The sequence below is a fragment of the Pieris napi genome, chromosome 9, assembly GCF_905475465.1.
Source record: "Pieris napi chromosome 9, ilPieNapi1.2, whole genome shotgun sequence".
NCBI classification, from domain to species: Eukaryota; Metazoa; Arthropoda; class Insecta; order Lepidoptera; family Pieridae; genus Pieris; species Pieris napi.
In genome coordinates, this window is record NC_062242.1 from 1,760,052 (window position 1) to 1,780,890 (window position 20,839).

A 20,839-nucleotide genomic window follows, 5' to 3' on the forward strand; every position below is an offset into this window, starting at 1 on the left:
TTTGAAATAAAATTTATTTATTTAGGCATAATAATTATGATCCATAATTAATATTGTTTAATAAATAGAATGATAGTCATTTCATATTTGTAGAGAGATAAAGAAATTCATTATGATTTCTGAATAGATAGTATTTATTCCTAACTAAATAGTATAGCATTTATCTATTTGACCGTTTGCCTTTTCTTTGAGCACAGCTAGTTTGTGGAATTGGAACAGAATGACCTGTCTTTTTGAGGTGTTCAAACAGTTTATTTTTAGATGGAAAGTCTGTTTGACAGATAACACATCTAAGATTAACTGCACTACTTGAGTCCTCAGTTTCACTTGCCTTGGGCTTCATTGTTTTCCTATCCACTAGCTTTTTGGGCTTCATATTTCTTTGAACTTTAGGTAAGGTAGGCTTGTCTCTGGGACTAGGGAGGACTGCCTCACCTAAAGCATCATCAGTAGGTGTAGTACTAGAAACTTCATATAGGTTCTCAGTAGATGTTTGGGATTGGGAACCTTTTTTAAGATTAGCTTCCTTTTTTGCTTGTAATTGGCTTTTCAGCATATTAAATTTTTTAGCTTTCCTACTGCGAGCTGGACCTTCTATTTCATTAAAGCTCATCTCATCATGGCTGTCATTTCCCTCACTTTCTGGCATTGGAACAAAGGACTTCTTCTTATTTTTCTTTTTCTTGTGGCTTTTTGGTAATGCCTGAAAATGTGTTAAAATAAAAAAAAAATACATATTTTACTAAATCAAATACATATACAGTCAAAACCGTTTACGACGACATTGTTTTGAACAACATACCAGTTATATTGCCCAAAATCAAAGGTCACGGCTGAATTCTATTGTATTAGGTACTTAATAACAACATCATTGGCTGTTACAACTATCTGTTTTTACAACCAAATATGATGACTTCAATGTCGTTATAACAAATTTTGACCGTACATACATGACAAATATAATATCCTCACCTGTACTTTATCAGAGTCATCACTCAATGTCTCCCTAACATCTGATGTAGAATTTCCTACTTGTTCATTTTCCCTATTTGGTTCTCCATTGACATCAATATTTTCTTGGTTTTCAGCTTCAATTTTGTCCATTGCTTCCTGGTCTAATAAATCTAGTTCATCTTCAAGAATCATATTAGCCACATTTTCTTTATGTTTTTTACTATTTTCATGATTTTCAAATGAGTTTATATTTTTAAATAGTTTATTGCATGCTGAGCAGTATAAGTTTTTCAGAGCTGCTCTGCCTCTCGGTGAAGATTTTGTTGCTCTTGAAGCTTCACTTGCCTAAAAAATAAAAACAATTAGACATTGTCAAGACTGATGTTTAGGTTTTAAATGTTTATTATTATGTATAGTCATTGTTTTGACTTTGATAGTGTTTTAATGAAATTTAAAATACATCCTAAATATTAAAAATGTTCTAATCTCGGAAAATATATCATATCCTAACTAAATAGTATAGCAATTTTAGTGTATTGGTGATCTTTAATTTTTGGAATGCTCCACTCCATTTCTCTGGGCAGTAGTCAACTTTGACTTCACTCTATCCATAAACATCAACATCCAGGCGAAGGAGAATGCTAGAGTCCGTAATGCTAGAGATATAGTTAAGCTTTCTGGAGAGAAATGGACGGCTTTAACCAAAATGGGTCTATACCACAGTAAACAAAGTAACCGAAATAACAATAACTAACAAGTAAAATAACAAAACAACCCATTTGATAATAGATTATTTTATAAAAATACCTCTTCTGTCTTAGAGCTCTCTTCATTACTACTTTCCATACCACCTTCAGATATAGTTTCATCATCAGATGACAAGCCGAACTCTTCAGCTAATAAAGACTCAATTTCACTTAATTTTTTTTGATAGTCTTCACTTTGCAAAAATGATGATTCTCCCTCCTTCATTTTTGCTTCTTCTATTTCTTTTTGTCTTTGAATTATTCTTTCTCGTCTAATTTGTTCTGACTGGAAAATAAATCATATTACAGTAAATATATGTTCATGATTTATTTAAAAAAACAATCTTGTTGTTGTGTGTGTGTTGGCAAAAATTGTAAGTTAATGTCATACCTTTCTTTTATTTTCTTCAGCCTTTTCTTGAAGCAATTTTGTATGTTCAATAACTCTCTTATCACGTCGTCGTACATAACTGACTAACCTCCTAATTTCTTCATTGCGTTCCTTACGAGCCTTCTGTCTTATTTTATTATTTTCTTTTTCCATAAGTTTAATAACTCTTCTGTTGTCACCTTGCGATATTTCATATTGATCAAGCCATACATAGCCTGTAACAATATGATTAAAAAAATTAGACGTCAAATAAATGTCTTATACATTTTGATAACTTTCGTAATATGTATTAAACAGCAAAAAAACCCTCACTTTTGTTAGTAGAGAATGCCATCCAATAGGCATAAAACTCATGAACATCCTCATAAGCAGTGGTAGAATTGCCAAATTTTGGTATTTTAGTTAAATCTTCAGGATCATCAAGAAAATCAGTTTCCTCACTGGCCAGCTTTGAGAATACCTGAGAAAATATCAAGAAATAGTCTTTGGCTGATTTTGCAGTATTTAGAATTGAGCATACGTACTTATTTGCCGGACTATAAAAATACCAACTTTAACTGATAATTTAGAAGTCCAAAACATGAATAATATTTTTTTGCATTCTTATCAATATTATTGAAATAATATCTACACTGTTAAACTATTATTTTGATTCAAATCACAATAATAATCTTCAAAATATTTTACAGTGAAAAATAAATGTATAACTAAAATTAAGGATTAAAGATTCACCTCAGTGTAAACTCCATAAAATCCTTGAGGATCATCTCCAAAACCCTTATAACATGATGGGCTAAAGTATGGATAAACATCCAAGCTGTCATCATTATAAGAACTACCGGCACCTTTCAGTAGCTGCTCTCTATGGTTGTCATACCTGTTAATGAAAGAACAGACTCATATATTTTGTCTTTTCTGTCACATTATGTTGTTTATTTGCCTACCTTATGATAATTTAACTGAAGTCTTTAAGTAACATATATTTATACTAACAGTAATTACTAGCAAACATAATTATTACAAAAGTGAATGGGTAATATAGGTACTTAAATAATTCATGTCAATGAAAATGTGGCTGAGATGCCAAAGGAATTAAATTGTTGAATTGAAACATTAAAAACGAGCTTTTTAAAACTCACCAAGCACGTTCTTGGGGATCGGAGAGGACCTCATATGCTGTTTGCACTAATTGAAACTGATCTTTAGCTTCTAGCAAGTTTTCCAAGTTTTTATCCGGGTGCCATTGCAGCGCAAGTTTGCGGTACGATTTTTTAATTTCAGATGCACTTGCATCGCGCGATATGCACAGGACCTCGTAATGGCACTTCATTCTGCTTTCATTTTTGTCCGGTTGATAGTATTAGTTACTAATAGAAGTTATAAAATAATTTCTACAAACTTGACTGGATGACGACCGTAAAGTGAATACTTTCGCGACCGATCAATAAATATCCTATTGAGTTAAGTCACTGATTTACATACACCGATAATTTATATCTCGAAGGATATTTATCAGATTAAATGTTTAACTGTACATATGGAATTTCATACTACAATTATAATTCTCAAAAACCTCAGTTTTTTCTCCTTCCATGCTTTTATGATTTTTCTCTACTGTTAGATGACAGTTGACATAAAGCATTCACAATGATTATTGACAAGTTCGTGACATGTACTATTGTCGGCTTTTGATCATTTGATACTTGACACATTACAATTACTTCATTGAATACAGATCAATCTAAAAGTAAAAAATCACTCTGCACGATTCTACAGCTATCTGGTTTTTAAATGTAATTAATTTTAAACGAATATTGAGGAAGAATGCAATGAATTATTTATAATTAATTTGCTGATATGAATTGCAACTATGATTTTTTTTAAATATTACGGCATATTAGAGGAAATTATGGACATAGAATTGCATAAAAGGAGGTCATCTCTCAGTCAGCCGCAACGTTCGGGTTGGTAGGTGTAAACAGGTAGTGCCTCGTATAAATTATAGCGCTGTCTTGCTAAAATCCATAACAACAGAAAATAGCTTGAAATAAACATTTTGAAAGAATAGGGGCTATTTATTAGTTGGTAACTTTTATCTACGCATTAAAAGATAATCTTTAAAGTCGGATAACTAAAAATGTCCCTATGCTCCAAGTGCATACTCTTTCAATATTAGTATAAAATGAATTTTATCAAAAAAATAGCTGTAGAATCAAGCAGTGGGATTGTAAGATTTTAATTTGAGACCTATCTTGCACATCATAAAATAATGTTTGTGTTTTCCTAAAACTTATAAGAAAATTTATCACTAAATATTTATTGAAATCAAATTATATCAGAGACAATTTTGTTCAAATTTGAATTCTTTTGCTAAACATTATATTTAAAAAAAAATTTAACAACCTCTTCAGCACAACATTAGTATAGACGAAAAGAAAATGTTGCACGACAGTTTATTTGGGTAAAATGTTTCTTTACAAAATATATTTTTAGTCGACAGTAGGTTCAAAATTAATAAATCGCTTATTCCAGGCTCCTTCCGAAGTTTTTCTCCAATAACAGCTTCCAAATTCATATACGGACTGAAATATTTAAAATAAAATAAACAGAAATAGGTAAAAAAACATTTAGATGCAGCACTTAGTAAGTCTGGAAAATATTATAAGTATTATTATAGTAGTAGAATAATAATAATTAAATTAGTTTATATTCTATATACTCTGGATTTCAGTTCACATTGGATACTTATTACGTATTATTGTTTACCCAAACAAACTCCCCATTATGAGTTTGATTCTTCTTCTTCCTATTCGGTGCAATCTTGACAGAGCGGTCGTGATCGCTAGGAAGTAGTTGTAATATTAGGGCCAGATGTGATGCGCTTCACGACGTTTTGCCATCGTTGCCAATGAGTTTGATTACGTACATCATAATCCTGTCCGAAGGAAGGAGTTGACTTGCTAGGTGCCATAAACGGCATTGAGTCTTGCCGAGAGAGATTGCTTGGTAGATGAAGCATCGGTTCCACCCACTCCTCATAGAGGTCCTTGCGGGGACCCAGTTTTGGGATAGGATTGGAGCGGCAGTTGTCTATAATCCATCGCTGCTCACGAACTGATGGGGACCTACGATAATTCAGAACCGACTATTTAAATTGAACAAAGCTTGGATAAAGGACAAATAATAAAATATTACAAAATGTGACTAAGTAAACTTTTTTTTCTTGACATTTTCACTTTCATTTTTCAGTTTTTTATTGCATAATCACTATTCTCTAACTTCATTATGGGAACGAGTGTTTTCTGGATTACCTTATGATAGCGGTCAAGTCATGCACACTGTATATGACCTTCGTCTTTGGGTCATAGAATCCATCACCAGTATCGTAATAACCATGGGGAACTTCACGTGACGGCTGTTCTGGGGTCATGTAAGACTGGCCAGCTGGTTGTAGGCCGTTGTTATGTTCGATAGTAAATCTAAAAGTATATTATTAATTAAAATTAAATTATTACCGAACTCCTATAGCCTAAGCCATTAACTCGGTTAACTCGGTTTTTATGAAAATCTTTTTTAATTCTTCTAAATTTCGCTGTGATAAAATGTTATAGATCAATAATTTAATTAAAGTTATGTTTTGATTCGCCTAGAGTCAATCGTTTAACTATGGTGGTCAAAGTCCTGTGTGTCCTAGGTCTACAACTCGACTGACAGTTGGTGTCGACAAATTTTCATATAAATTTTAGTTTATGACCTTCTACATACACTACAGTTAAGGCATCTTGACTAAGCCCTCTGTCTACGAATATTAACCACATGCCTAAAATACTATACTTAATTACTAGAAATTAAAGCTAATAAGAAAACATTTATATAACCACCTCCTATCAGGCATTCTGCAATACGACCAATCGATATCATCATACTCCAATCCGTCAGCAAAGATAAGTGTCTTATCAATAAGAGCACCTTTCTTCCACTTGCCACGAAGAATTTCTCCGCTGGGGTACTTCAGCTCACCTTCTCCATGAAATAATCCATCATCAAATTCACCTTCGTATATGACTTCTGTAAATAAAATGTTTGATAAAGAATATTCTGCCTTCTTTTGTTAGTGTCAACATGTCCAGATTGATTATGGTGATCAAATTGAGTATAGTGTCGTTTGGTTCGCATAATGTGGTAAATAAAATAACAGACATAGTTTTTTTATACAATTGTCATAAAATAAGAGGCATAGTTTTCTTGTGCTCTATATAATGTCTGTGACATATTACATATGTCTTGAACCAATCGAAATAAAACGAAACGGTTAAGTCGGGCGGCGCTTGTTGGAGGGAAATTCAAATAAATAAATTAAATATATATATATTTTTTTTTAAGTGTCAACTGTCTTAAATGGTTCCGTACAAGAGCGTTTTCTTACATAAAATTAGTTGTATTATGGCGCGTCTAAACGGGCCATGTTTTGCTGCAATTGATGGCTGCAACACTGTGGCCGGCAACATTGCAAACAATAGCAGCCACACTATGCAATATTGCAGTACTGTCCCGGCCATATAGCCAAACATGTTTTGTATAGCCACATATGGCCGATGTTGCCCCGATGGGTGGCCGGACGATCGCTAGGCTATCGAATTCAACTGCAATATTGCACAGCCAGTTCTCTTGTTGTTTCAGTCACTCCTTTGTTATGGCATAGTGTATCCTTTTCTACGCGACATGACGTTTGCTTTGAGTGAAGTGTTTTGTGCTTTATTCTGTGTTTTGCGATCAGCTGTATTTGACGTTAGATTAATACGTAAAAATGACTACTTTTGACATTCTAGTTCTTGAATAATTTATTATCAAGACTTATTTCTAGACTCAAATTGTCTACAGTTTCACGCCTATTTAAGTAAGGTCGAATCCTCAATCTCTTCTTTTTCTGTTTCTTTTTTAAAACAATATAAGCTGCTGCGACAAGTGTGATTTCGTCAGCCATTGTTGAAATGAAATGAAATGAAATGAAATGAAATGAAATGAAATGAAATGAAATGAAATAGTTTATTCTTGCAAGTAGGACTATATAAATCACTTTTACAATGTCATCCTAAACTAGATGAAGTCGACATTTCCTAACTGACTGCCCTGAGAAGAAATGTCGAAACAAACTCGGGGGTCTTAGTCTCTTTTATAGTCCAGATAATACAATAATAAATTAATAAATTGGTGTAAACAAATGCAGAGTATTTACTGGACTGGTCTTTGGAAGAAAGAACCAGATCGATCTGAGCAAGCCTGTGCCAGCAGACGGCTAGCATGCCCCGAATAGCTCATGCAGCTCAACCATTTGATAGTTGCCGGTTTGTGTGGCCCGTTTAGGAGTCTGCATCATGGGCCATACTATTGCAGACATATTGCAACACATTGCCCAGCCATAGATTGTTCGGCCATCAGCTGCATTAAAATATTTTTGTAATGGCCGGGCAATTAGTGGCCAACAGTGCAGCCATCAATTGCAGCAAAACATGGCCCGTTTAGACGCGCCATTACGATGCAAAACAAGACATATCTTTTTTTCCTGGATTATCTTATAACTTTAGACTAAAGAGTTTATTTATTACTACCGACCAAAACTTACATTGAATTTTCATTGTATACAAATGGAAGTTAATCTAGTTGATAAAAGGGCCTGGGACTAGTTCTAGACAGGCTACTTCTAATTAATTTGCGATATTTGTTTTAAAATAAGTGTTGTTTGATGATTTTCTATTTTAAAACAGTACCGAGAGTTTTTTACGCCGGCTTTTTCTCTCGGCCTACACCATCTGTCTTCTTTGTCGATGAGTAGGGATGCCTACAGATTCAAATTTAATGACATGAAATAAGTGATACCTGTATCTTATATTCCATAATAAACATATTTTATTTTTAATTAAAAAAAAATATCTATGGAGTGACGATAAATCTCTCCGACATATAAGAAACAAAATATTTTCCCTACAATAAAGGCCTCTGCCGTCATAAAAATTCAGGGACCCTACAAAAAATATAGGTAACGTAGAAACACAGGTAGAATACAAATTTGGACGTGTCTCATTATAAAAGTCTCTTGGCAAAGCTTGGAATAATTGGAAAAATGTCATCGTAATCGGAAAATATTTGACCTGAAGCTAGAATTTTATTTTTTGTACTCCCGAGAAATTACCAGCACTACCAACATTTATGTTTAATAAAGTAAATAAGACATCGGTTAGTTACATTAAAATATGCAATATACATAAATTGCGAATAAATATTCCTTTATTAGCACTTATACGTTGGAATTTATGATTTTTTGTCATTATAGCATCTCTACTAAGAGCAATTTTATTTCTACGCCTTCACGCTTATACAGGGCGTCTCAAGACTATGGGACATCAATGGAAAGTACCTGAAGTATAGCAGATAGGATATTTTGCATTCAATGATTTTATAAAAATTACTTGTCTTGTCTCGTCAGGGAATCATTTTATTTTTATTATTCAATTGTTTCAGAAAAATATCCTACGATATTTCAGGTACTTTCCTTTGATGTCCCATAATTTTGGGACGCCCTGTATAAGCGTGAAGGCGTAGAAATAAAATTTCTCTAAACAAACTTGATCTTAGTAGAGATGCCATAATGACAAAAAATCATAAATTCCAACGTATAAACGCTAATAAAGGAATATTTATTCGCAATTTATGCTGCTTTTAAAATATAGAATTAAAATGTATACAGAAAATATTCTAAACAGAATACCGTTGGGAAATTTATACACTCCATATCCGCTCATGCCGAGAACATCCCAGGTACCCTCGTACTGTGACCCCGTTGGGAACTGCTTGACTGATCGCTGGACCCGAGGTATATCCAGGGAAACAGTTCTGGAAAATTTAAGAAAACATTAGTTTTGTTTTCTTTAGCGTAAAAGTAGATATATTTTAAAATATTTTTTTTAAAGACACACCAATTGACCTAGTCCCATGCTAAGCTGGTGAAGCTTGTGTTATGGGTACTAGGCAACGGATATACAACCATATTATAGATAGATATACATATAAATACATATTTAAACACCCAAGACCTAAGAACAACACCAAATGCTCATTACATCGATGTTCGCCTCAGCCAGGGATCGAACCCGGGACCCATGGATTCGCAGTCAGGGGTACTAACCACTAGACCAATGAGTCGTCGTATATATTTCAACGGATAAAAACGTCTTAATCTTCACGATTACTACACATTTAAATTCTACATGCTCTGGAAGCGTCGAGTTGCGTAAATAAGAAATTAGCTTTAATACCTATTCGTAAAAGAAGATTTATTTATTGTGACAAGAGAGACGTGTATAAAAGAGGAATCATTAATCACAAATAAACAAATCAGTGGCGCTACAACCTTTTTGGGTCTGGGCCTCAGATTTCTGTATCTGTTTCATGATCTGTCAATCTAATAGGCAAGTAGGTTAGTTAGCTTCCTGTGCCTGACACACGCCGACGAATTTTTGAGTTTAGGGCTAGCCGGTTTCCACACGACTTTTGTCTTCACCGTTCGAGAGAAGTTAAAATGCGCACATAGAAAGAAAGTCCATTGGTGCACAGTCGGGGATCGAACCTACGATCTCAGGCATTAAGCTGTTGCACGCTAAAGCCACTAGGCCAGCACTTATCATTATATACGTAGTTATTAACCAAACCATATAAAAACTTTTTGGTATGCCATAGCCTCGTTGCCGTATCAATGAGTTAACTAAATATCTATCAATATTAATAACTCTATATTTATCATCTCTACTGAATTTGAACCGGGAAATATCCAATTAAGCAATCAGGATGTTAGCCATATTACCGTGCCATCCTTTGAGATAGCTAACATTATTTTAATAAGTCAAATAACTTTAAGCTTCGTAAGCTTAATACCAATGGACGATGACATATTCTCTTTACTTGCCTATCTCGGTTTCACATGGCTGGACTGGCTGGTGCCATAGACGGCTTTCGGCTATAATATTATTGAATATTCAAGAATTTTAAATGATTTAAGAAGGTTTATGCCTTTTGTGTTACGTAGTCAATTACTTGAACGCTAAACAGCTACGACCTAATTAATATGAATGAAAATCTCGGGCTGGTTAAATTATATAGCTATATTAAATCATAGCGTAAAGGTTTAATTATGTAAATAATAGTTACTTGCACTGTTCCTTGTGAGCCTCGGAAAACTTCCGCATCAACTCCTCCCATTGCGACACCCGTTTTGCGCTCACTCTGCATATAAATCACGTTAATTACACTTTTATTAACTGCTAAAGTACAAAATCTGTTCAGTAGTTACTATTCTCATAAGTTTTTATTATATTAGTGAAGATAGAGACGAGGGGTTTTTGAAATTTCGAACGATCATTCTCCGAAAGTTTTTAGACATACAGTAACAGTATACAATTTTCATTTATTATATTAGTGAAGATATTAGGGTTTTTGCAATTTCGATAGAGCATTCTCCTATTTTTTAAAACATTTCAAATGACATATTAAATCGTTTACATTCACATCCAATTTCGATCATAATTCTTAACACATTTACTGCCGTCAACTGGAGGCGCTCCTTAAGAGGTGAAATGGCTAGGTGGGTAAGAAGGTTAAGTATACATTTACCTAATTTATATATTACTAGTGGACCCGACAGACGTTGTCCTGCATGATATTTCAAGCAATTAGTAAAGCAAAGTATGAAAGTACCGACTGCAGCGCCATCTGGCGGGCTGATTTATGAATCTAAACCATTCCCAGATCCCCTTGAACACACACAAAAAAATTCATCAAAATCGGTCGTCGTTTCAGAGAAGTTCAGTGACATACACACTCACAGAAGAATTATATATATAAAGATTATGGAATTTACTATTAAGTTTGTTATGGAAGAGCTGACATAGGTATTTTTGGAGTTATACTTCTTTTGGCGCGTAGGGAGTATTGGTCGTTTTTTGTACAAACGTAGAATAAGGCGAAAGATAAAAATTTTGAAAAGATTTATATCTAATTATGCCTAAGAAGTATAACTTCTAACGCGTGTACATAAATACACCCTACAAACACACGTTTTTTTTTATTTATTAGTATTCTCAAATCTAAAACATAATTAATTGTTGTTAAATGAAATAAATACATTTTTATAAAAAAACTTGTGTACGGTTGACACATTGGGCCAAAATTACTTGGAGGGGGTCCAATCAGGGTCCCCGAGGCACCTACATAATCAGTATCATCAAATTCAGGCGACGTATTTCTAAATCCAACCCTAAAAACACACAATTTTAAACCTCCTTCTGGTTTTTGGAGGCGGTTCAAAATGGCCTCAACACGACAAATAGTTAAAGTTTAATTGTTTTGGCTAAAGGTTCTTTTAGTAATACATATTTAAATAAATTCACATATATATCCGATAAATAAAAATGTATAAAACTGTGTTTATAAAACTTACCCAGAAATATCCCGAACTTTTAATATCGACATAATATAAAATGTCGGAGGTGACACTCGTTATTTCATTATCGTTCCTCAAAGGAGTTTGTTTTGTTTTCCTGTCAGTTTGCAGGAGAAAATAGGAAATATACTTTCATTAATCTTGTTTGAAATATTTAGTTAATTCATGAAATAGTTTATTCTGTTTTGAAACAAATAAATCAATATATCGATACTGTATAACTATAGGTAGATAGAGTTTTGTATATTACGATAATTACGGTCAACGTTATTAACGGTTTTAAGATGTAATCATCCGAAACTGATGTGTCAATAGATGTGTTTAAAAATTGATATATATTCTTAAAGTTTTATTTAATACCTACTCAATGGTTAAATAATGTTCACGTTTATGTATTTGCAGGTGAACCGAGTGTGGTATTGTAGGGTATGGGATATTACCTTTTTGTGGACGAAAAACATTCAAAAATATATAATTGTATAAATGCGCATATGTAGAAAAGTCCATTGGTACACAACCAGGGTTCGAACCTCGAGGAATACTCAAACAAGAGTAGTAACTTGTAGATTATTTATTTGTTTGCAGTCGAATAGAAAAGCGAGTCAGAGAAATGGACTGTTGTGAAATAATTTGGTATTCCAAAAGAGAACCTCGGTCATGGTCAATCGCTTTATGAATTATTTATATTGGGAGAGTGAAAACTTATGAATATCGTATACAATATCAGCTGTATACACTTCGGCACCTTACACTAATCATATATGTATTTAATACTGTAAAGAGGCTAAATCATGAAGATTTTATAACAATGTAATAAATCACTATGTGGAACCAGCTGCCCACTGAAGTATTTCCGAACCAATTCGACTTAGGGTCTGTCAAAAAAAGAGTGTTCCAATTCTTAAAAGGCCGGCAGCGCGTTTGCGAGCCTTCTGGCAGTGCGAGTGTCCATGGGCGGCGGTATCACTTAACATCAGATGAGCCTCGTCCGTTTGTCTCTCTGTAACAAAAAAAAAATGTGTGTCTATGGACGCACATTTAAGTGGGTGGTCGGTCCACGGAGCTATGTTTGACATAGACAAAAAAATTAAGCGTCAAATTGATAACGGTTATTTAAAACTTATAAAGAATTTCTTTTACTTTGGTTTTATTTGCAAGAAAGGAAAGCTTAGAGCAATCCCTTAAATCATTTTACTAAAACTTTCAAATAACTCAAGGTATTAACCAACGTTAGTGGTTAAGTCAAGAAAGTCAAAGTTAAAAGATAGTAGTCTCATTACAGTATACTGTTTATGTAGTGGTAATTCGTTTATTTCTATATTACCTAGTAATCTAGTTTATGACATTTTCCTTTGAATAATTGTAATGTAAAGGGAGGGCAAAACTTGCTGAGTTTCTTGCCCGTTCTCCTCAGAACAAGGCCTCCTGGTAGTTTTGCGAACGGATGGCGTAGTCCTGCTCTTTCGTGAATTTTGTAAACGTTGCTGACATTCATAAGCATGCTCTATGAAGCATCTAAATTGAATAAACGTATTTTGATTTGATTTGATTTGAATCATAAAAATCAAATATACAGTATTGACAATTTTCTTAATCTATATAGTAATAATAAAAAGAAAATTAAAACAAATTGAAAAGGTTTGGTCCCTATGACAGTGTACCTTTAACGCCTTTATTATCTAGTTAATTGTAAATTGAAGACTTTTTATTGATTTTTTCCTTTTGTATATGTTTAAACATTTTTGTATTATGTATTCCATCTTTGGCTATAGTATCACTGTTTTTTATTTATGTTAATTGTGTATGTAATTACGAACATGTATACCAACTTTTTTAGTATAGTAGTTTATTCTAAGAGTACATTGTCTTCACATATAATTATTTAACAAATGTAACAAAATATTGTAAACCTATTTTAAAAGAGTAAGTGTGGAGTTTCTTGCCCATTCTTCTCCACACGAAACTACCTTTTGGAAGGGGCAACTAGAATCTTCTTTATATTTTTTTTGACGTTCAAAAGTGCCATTTTAGATGGTCTAATTGAAATAAATGATTTGACTTTGACTTTGACTTTGAAATAAATAAGTAGCTCGCATAGGCTTACTATAGTAATCAATATGTGTATTATTGAAGCGAGATAGTTATTAATTGTACGGTTTGTATTTCTTAATTTTTTATATAAGGCGTTTTCAGGCGTTTTGAGGCGTAAACGGGTAGGCGTACCTGTTGTTAAGTGATACCACCGCCCATGAACACTCACACTGCCAGAAAGCTCGCAAGTGCGTTGCCGGCCTATTAAGCTACGCTATTTTTTTGAAGGACACTCAGTTGAATTGGTTCGGAAATACTTCAGTGGGCAGCTGGTTCCACATAGTTGTGGTGTGCGGCAAAATCTGCCTTAAAAAACGCTCAGTTGTGGAACGACGGACGTCGAGGTGATACGGATGGTATTTTGTATTCTGCCTTGACGTCCGATGATGAAACTCAGCTGCAGGTTTTAATTTCTGTCATGAATAAAGTCGATCATAAATAATTTTACCTGAATATCGAGGGGCGAATAGAGCGCATTTTTGTATCGATTTAGTTATCTCTATATCCTATACTATCTCTATGACTATTGGAATAGTCATCGCTAATGGTAGTTACATAGTATCTGTGCATTGTTTTTCGATTTTCTATCAGCGATAGTACTGTGGTGCGCTTTTATTCCTAGGATGTAATAGGTAGATCTGAGCTTGCAACGTTCCATTAAGTAATGAATGCGGTACATTGTATGTATTCAATGAAAATATGAAACTAAAAGTTTTATAACTTTTCTTTTACCAGAATACAACGTAGGTATTACAATTATGACATTGACCTGACTGTTTAGTTTTTAGTTGTGATAAATACTTAAAAGCTCATGTCAACGTTTGTACTTTTATTAAAAGTGTCTTTTGTTTGTTTTTCGTCCAATCACAGACACGCGATAGGTTTTTCTATTGACCAATCACAATCCATTGATGTGCCATTTGGTTTTTCATACGTTCTCATCTTAAGTTAATATATATGTAAAACATATTTTGTTAAGGATTAGGAAGTATTTATTAAGGAAACTCTTTAGTCTCATTCCTTCAAAAAAATAACGTACCAATTCTTAAAAGGCCGAGAGCCAGATTAACGACTCAGTCAACTCGTGTGCTCGAACTCCTTCTCAGCTGTATTATATTAAATAAAGTATTCATAAAAGTCAACACATATTGATTGTAATGTTTAATTAATACTGGCTTAATAAAAACATACCATATCTTGATTAAAATATATTAATATTAAGATATTAATATATTTTAATTTTAAATAATTAACCAATTCATTTTTCTATATACTCAGTTTATTGCTTGTATAGAGGAAGACATCGAGATGAAACCAGTCTAAGTCATAAAAGAAAAAATGAATGGCATGTGTCAGACGCGCCAGATTTCAGCCTACAAAGAAAACTGATTAGGAAAATAAATACAGACCGCCGTAACTTTCAGGCTTTCTTTTAAGAGTCTGTAGGTAGATGTATGCAGTACACAGCAAAATGTTCTTGTAACTATATTTATTTCTATTTTTTTATTTAAGTGTCTTGTCTTACATTACACCTAAAATAAAAATAAATCAGTGGCCCTACAACTTCTTTAGGTCTTGGCCTCAGATTTCTGAATCTGATTCATGATCATTTTTCAATCTAATATGCAAGAAGGTGATCAGCCTCCAGTGCCTGACACACGCCGTCGACTTTTTGGGTCTAAGACATGTCGGTTTCCTCACGATGTTTTCACAGTTCGATCAAATGTTAAATGCACATAGAAAGAAAGTCCATTGGTGCACAGCTGGTGATCGAACCTACGACCTCAGGTATGAGAGTCGGACGCTGAAGCCACAAGGCCAACACTGCTCTGATACATTACACCTAGCGTATTTAATTTTGTGATCAATGTATGATATGTATTAATACCTATATATAAATCTAGTCAATTAATCCTTTAGACATAACTCCAATCACAAAGCAACTTCAATAACAGTGTGTTATTGCTTATCGAATTGCTCAATTCTACGAAGCAATCGTTGCCTAATTTACACTAACAATGGACTCCCTACAACGCATTTGACGTTTTGAATGCAATTTTGTATGTGAAATACATTTGATGAATTAATTCTGACCTTATGTTGCTTTGTATGACAAATGGATTAGGAATTGCGTTTAGATATCACATGAGCTTATTATTGTATTACGCAAGTATTATTCATTTAATTAATATATGAAGACATGGTAAGGGGGGGCGATAAATAAAAGATAAAGGGTGTAGACGATGGGTCACAAGAACGAGGTCAGCGCCTAAATAATTATTTTAATTCTTTCGGACCTGCAACTGAGTTTCATCAGCGGACGTCAAGGCATTTATTTATATAATATTTTTTTGGCTATTACATAAAAAATAATGTTTAGTTGAAAATCAGTGTTTGTTAATTTTTGGAATGTGTTTTGTGTGTGTTCTTATGAGTTAATTTTTCTATATATTTTACGGATGGTTTGTTTTAAATAAATCAATGAATAATGGTAACTTTGAAGTATACGAATGAAGGTACGAATTATATTTTGGTTTCGAAAATGCTTTATGTAGACAAACTATTTAAACGTAACTGTAGTTCCACTATAGTGGAACTTGGAAAAATCAACGAAATCGGGATCATTGATTAAATATTTCGTAACATACATAGAATAAAATCTAATATTATCAGATAGCCCAAAAAACTAATTAACACGTCTTCCGTGTTCTCAATCTCTCCATCACATAATGACATTGCGAAGTAACTTAATCGCATGAGATTAATCTTAACTAGAGTAAACACGTCCCTTTATGTAAGCATTCTGTTGTAAGACTAATGTCAATTATTTCCATTTGAAATAATACATAAACAGCAAAATTAAGTAACGAATAACGAAAAGCTCAAAATAAGATAAGTTTCAAACTAATACCTGTATTCTTGGTTAAGTTATATATCTAAAGAACATCGTTTTAATAAACATATTAAATTATTATATTATTTTAGTTTTTTAAAAGTTTATTGTTGTAACATACTTAGATCTTCTGTCTATGGATCGATCTTGATGACAAGTCAAAAATGAGCTAATATATAAATTTAGGTTCTTATAAAGGAATCATTCTTGTAATTGTAAAATGTGTGAAAAACATTTAAAAGCTAGTTAGATACAGAGATGTTAGTGTAAAGTGTTGTATGCTGCTTCGACGTGCGAAGCTGAAACTTACATGTTTTAATATAGACTCCAAACCAGCTTAGTTCTAGATTCAAGTCACGGATCCTTAATCCTTAACCTACAGAAAATATATTTAATTGTTTAGATTTTTCAAATAGGACTGATTCCAACAGCGCTTTCGCCGTCGTATCTAATATACAATTACGCTAATTGTACGTAGCTCATTCCATAGATAAATTTAGGTTCTTTTAAAGGAGTAATTCTTGTAATTGTAAAATGTGTGAAAAACATTTAAAAGCTAGTTAGATACAGAGGTGTTAGTGTAAAGTTTTGTATTCTGCTTCGACGTGCGAAGCTGAAACTTAGATGTTTTAATCTAGACTCCAAACCAGCTTAGTTCTAGATTCAGGTCACGGAACCTTAATCCTTAACCTACAGAAAATATATTTAATTGTTTAGATTTTTCAAATAGGACCGATTCCATGCTTTTGCCCGTCGTATCTAGTGAAATTATGGATGCTTCATCGTATAACATTAATCTATTAGCGCCTATCAGTTTTATTGGCGCCCCAAGTGAGGAGGCCATGTTTAGGGCTGACTTATTAAATTACCAAACGAATTACTCATATGGCGCTTTTATAGATTCTTTTTGATTTAGCTTGTCCACCAGGTCATTGAATATTGATAGTAAGTTTTGATCACGTTTATATCATATGATAGTAAAATAAGGAGCAGTATTGGTCTAATGGCCTGCTTTCATTCCCGACGTCGAGGTGTTCCGGCTGTGCACCACATTCGCTTGAAAAAGAAACCGACATGCCTTATATTCAAAAAGTCGTCGGCGTGTGTCAGGCACAGAAGGCCTATAGGAACCTGTTAGAAAAAAATATCACGAAAAACAGACAATAATCTGAGGGCAAAAACAATTACTGTAAAAATGCCTTAATTAAAATATGGTGTTTCATAAATCCCAATAGGGGAACAAATTATGAAACTTACAAAAGCTGGCTGTAAATTGTAAAGTTATTCCTCTTACAATCAAAAGATCAAAAGACAACTTTGACGTTTAAGTTGTCTTCATTAAACCGTTAGAATTCTGAGAAATGATCAGTTTGTTACAGAACTTCTACGACTTGGTTTTTGATGAATATTTCAAGATCAATTTGTAACTGGCATAAATGTCATTCACATTATTTATGTCACATATGATAATTCGTATATATGTCTAATTCTAGTCACCATGATACTACGCATCAGTACTCGCACTTACTCCGTAACTCCATCGCCGATGTAATAATAATTGAAATGGGCATTTTTTGTGTCGCATCAAAAAATATCCCTCAAGAATTCCAGTAAATTTTGATACAACCTTTTTTTATAGATTTTACGATACCTGTAGGGTTTACGGGTGCTCTCTTGCCTTAGATTGCATCCGTTTATTTAATCTTTTTAGACAAGTAGGTGATCAGTCTCCTATAGCTCTGACTGATTTTTGGGTTTGAAATATGCCGGTTTCTTTTCGACGTTTGTCTTCACCGTGGGAGCAACGAGCACGTGTTCATTAGTGAAAATTTATAAGATAACTAGCTGATCGGGCAAACATCGTTTTGCCATGTGTATATCATTTATAATAAAAAATAGGGGTTGATCGTACAGGGGTGAAAGTTAGGGGTTGTATGTATCATAAAAAAATAAAAACACAAAAATAAATCTAAAAAAAAAAATTTGAGGTGGACTACCCTTAACATTTAGGGGGATGGAAAATAGATGTTGTCCGATTCTCAGACATACCCAATGCACACAAAATTTCATGAGAATCGGTCAAGCCGTTTCGGAAGAGTTTAACCACAAATACCGCGACCTGAGAATTTTAAATATTAGATTGTAAAAACTCGATTGGTCCAAGCACAGGTTGAGGATAGCACACTTTAAGTACTAGTTACTTAAAGTTTGCGATCCTCCATCCATAAAGCTCAATTTAAAAAAATAATAATTATAAGAAGTGTCTGTGTTGTGATAGATCCTAAAATATTCTTCCATTAGAAACTTTTTGCATCAGGGAAATCGAAATAAACTTTGAAATCTGCGGTCAAAGAAGCAATATTTGTATGATAAATTTTTCTTACGAGAAGTCATTTCAACTTTACAAATTAGAATATTATCCGATCAAAGTCGTATCATCGTAAAGTTAATGTAAATATTTTATTTTAAACATTAATTATTGCGAAATTTGTTAGCATAATGTGTCTTGGATTCGTATGAAGTGACTACAACCTTTTGAAATGAAAACTATTCTCTTAAATATAAAATAGGAATATAAAAAATATATTATTAACATTATTTACTTGTCTTTAAGTAATTTATAATAATATCACTCAAATATCAAACTTAATTATTACGTAGTGTAGTGCACAAGTATCTTTAAAATATCATAGTAATACTGTAATAAACAAAAAACGTGTATTAAAACCCAAACATATCAATCAAATATAATACAGTACTTACAATATTTACAATATTCTTAACCTACATAGTAATAATAAAAAAAAGAACTCTGGTCTCTGGCTGTGTACCTTTAATGCTGGCAGCATTCCCTCGCTGTATTGTGATACTTATTCGTTGAGCGTATAAAGCACCAGCTCTGGGGTCACCAGTACTATGTACCAGGCGCCAACTTAAAACTTTAATTAGCGCCTGTGCTCTTGAACCCCAAGGCCTAAGAATCTACTCCAAAGGGAATAAAATCGAAGTTGGAGGAATGATTCTTATATTTGAGCCGTTTATTATTTTACGCCTGCTCTTCGGCCGCCCCAGCTGTTCATTACAACTATGTCTAAACTAAACAAAATTTTATACATTAATATCAAACCATATGAGGCCAGACTTATAAATATTTTCGTGGCACTGATGTAAAGTAACGCTTACTTTAAATACATTTTAAAGATTAAAGATAATTTAACACTTAACGAAATTAAAATTTATCGAAACTGTCATTGAATACATTTTACATCGCCGAGAGCATTATCAATAAATTCAGTGCAATTTTGACATTTCAATACTTCGTGCCATGTTTCAACGATACGGTTACATTGAAATTGAATGTTTTCGAATATAACATTTTATTGGTTATTGACCTGTATTTGTGTAATATTGTTAATTTTTAAAAGGATTTTGTTGTAAATAAGTCTTCAGAGTTCAGATGCGTCGATTTCTTTGATAGTCAAGTCAAAATCATTTATTCACATAGGTAACACAATGTACACTTATGAACGTCAAAAAAGAAATATTAAATGCTTCTAATTTTACATTAACTGCCAGTTCTCAAATCAAGGGCGTAGAACGGAAGAAAAGAACTGGCGATAAACTCTCCACCACTCTTTTTAATCGCCAAGTTTTTTCTTTTACGCAACATTTGTAAGGAGCTGCAACCATTACACCATGTTCCACATGACATCTTAAGTAATAACAAATAATAAAATAAATTAAAAACAAAGTTTGTCCTCAATCAGCAGGAGGCATGGTGAAATAAGAGCACGAACTTACATTCTCGTGGGAACAACACGCAATAGTCACGCAAACGGCCAGGAGGTAACTTGATGTTAAGTGATGGCCTGTGGACACTTACAACACCAGACAGCTGGATGAATGAACTCGTCATTGCCGGCCTGTTGGCTGACTGGAGACAAGGATAAGGACTGATTGGTTCGGAAATACATCGACGGGCAGCTGGACTATGAACAACCACACACTGTTCTACCCTGTCTTATATTTAATTATGCTTAAAAAAAAAATTCATATAGGAGGCAAACGGGCAGGAGGCTCACCTGATGTTAAGTGATACCGCCGCCCATGGACACTCACATTGCCAGAAGTTTCGCAACTGCGATGCCGGCCTTTCAAGAATTGGTACGCTCTTTTCTTGAAGGACCCTAAGTCGAATTGGTTCGGAAATACTTCAGTGGGCAGCTGGGTCCACAAGTGGTGGTGCGCTGAATAAACTGCCTTAAGAAACG

At 33.5% G+C, this 20,839-nt stretch overlaps 2 protein-coding genes across 2 annotated transcripts; both read right to left on the reverse strand.

Moving 5' to 3' along the window:
• On the reverse strand, positions 1-3,724 carry LOC125052426 (dnaJ homolog subfamily C member 21). The gene is made up of 7 exons (XM_047653270.1): positions 3,231-3,724; positions 2,824-2,968; positions 2,404-2,551; positions 2,092-2,306; positions 1,762-1,986; positions 973-1,299; positions 1-703 (listed from the first exon to the last, which is right to left on the reverse strand). The coding sequence occupies exons 1-7, from the start codon at positions 3,419-3,421 to the stop codon at positions 161-163; spliced, it is 1,794 nt and encodes a 597-aa protein (XP_047509226.1). The 5' UTR covers positions 3,422-3,724; the 3' UTR covers positions 1-160.
• Positions 3,725-4,476: 752 nt separating this feature from the next.
• On the reverse strand, positions 4,477-11,744 carry LOC125052744 (MORN repeat-containing protein 5-like). The gene is made up of 7 exons (XM_047653756.1): positions 11,582-11,744; positions 10,294-10,368; positions 8,858-8,982; positions 5,973-6,159; positions 5,403-5,570; positions 5,018-5,216; positions 4,477-4,673 (listed from the first exon to the last, which is right to left on the reverse strand). The coding sequence occupies exons 1-7, from the start codon at positions 11,611-11,613 to the stop codon at positions 4,581-4,583; spliced, it is 879 nt and encodes a 292-aa protein (XP_047509712.1). The 5' UTR covers positions 11,614-11,744; the 3' UTR covers positions 4,477-4,580.
• Positions 11,745-20,839: the final 9,095 nt, after the last annotated feature.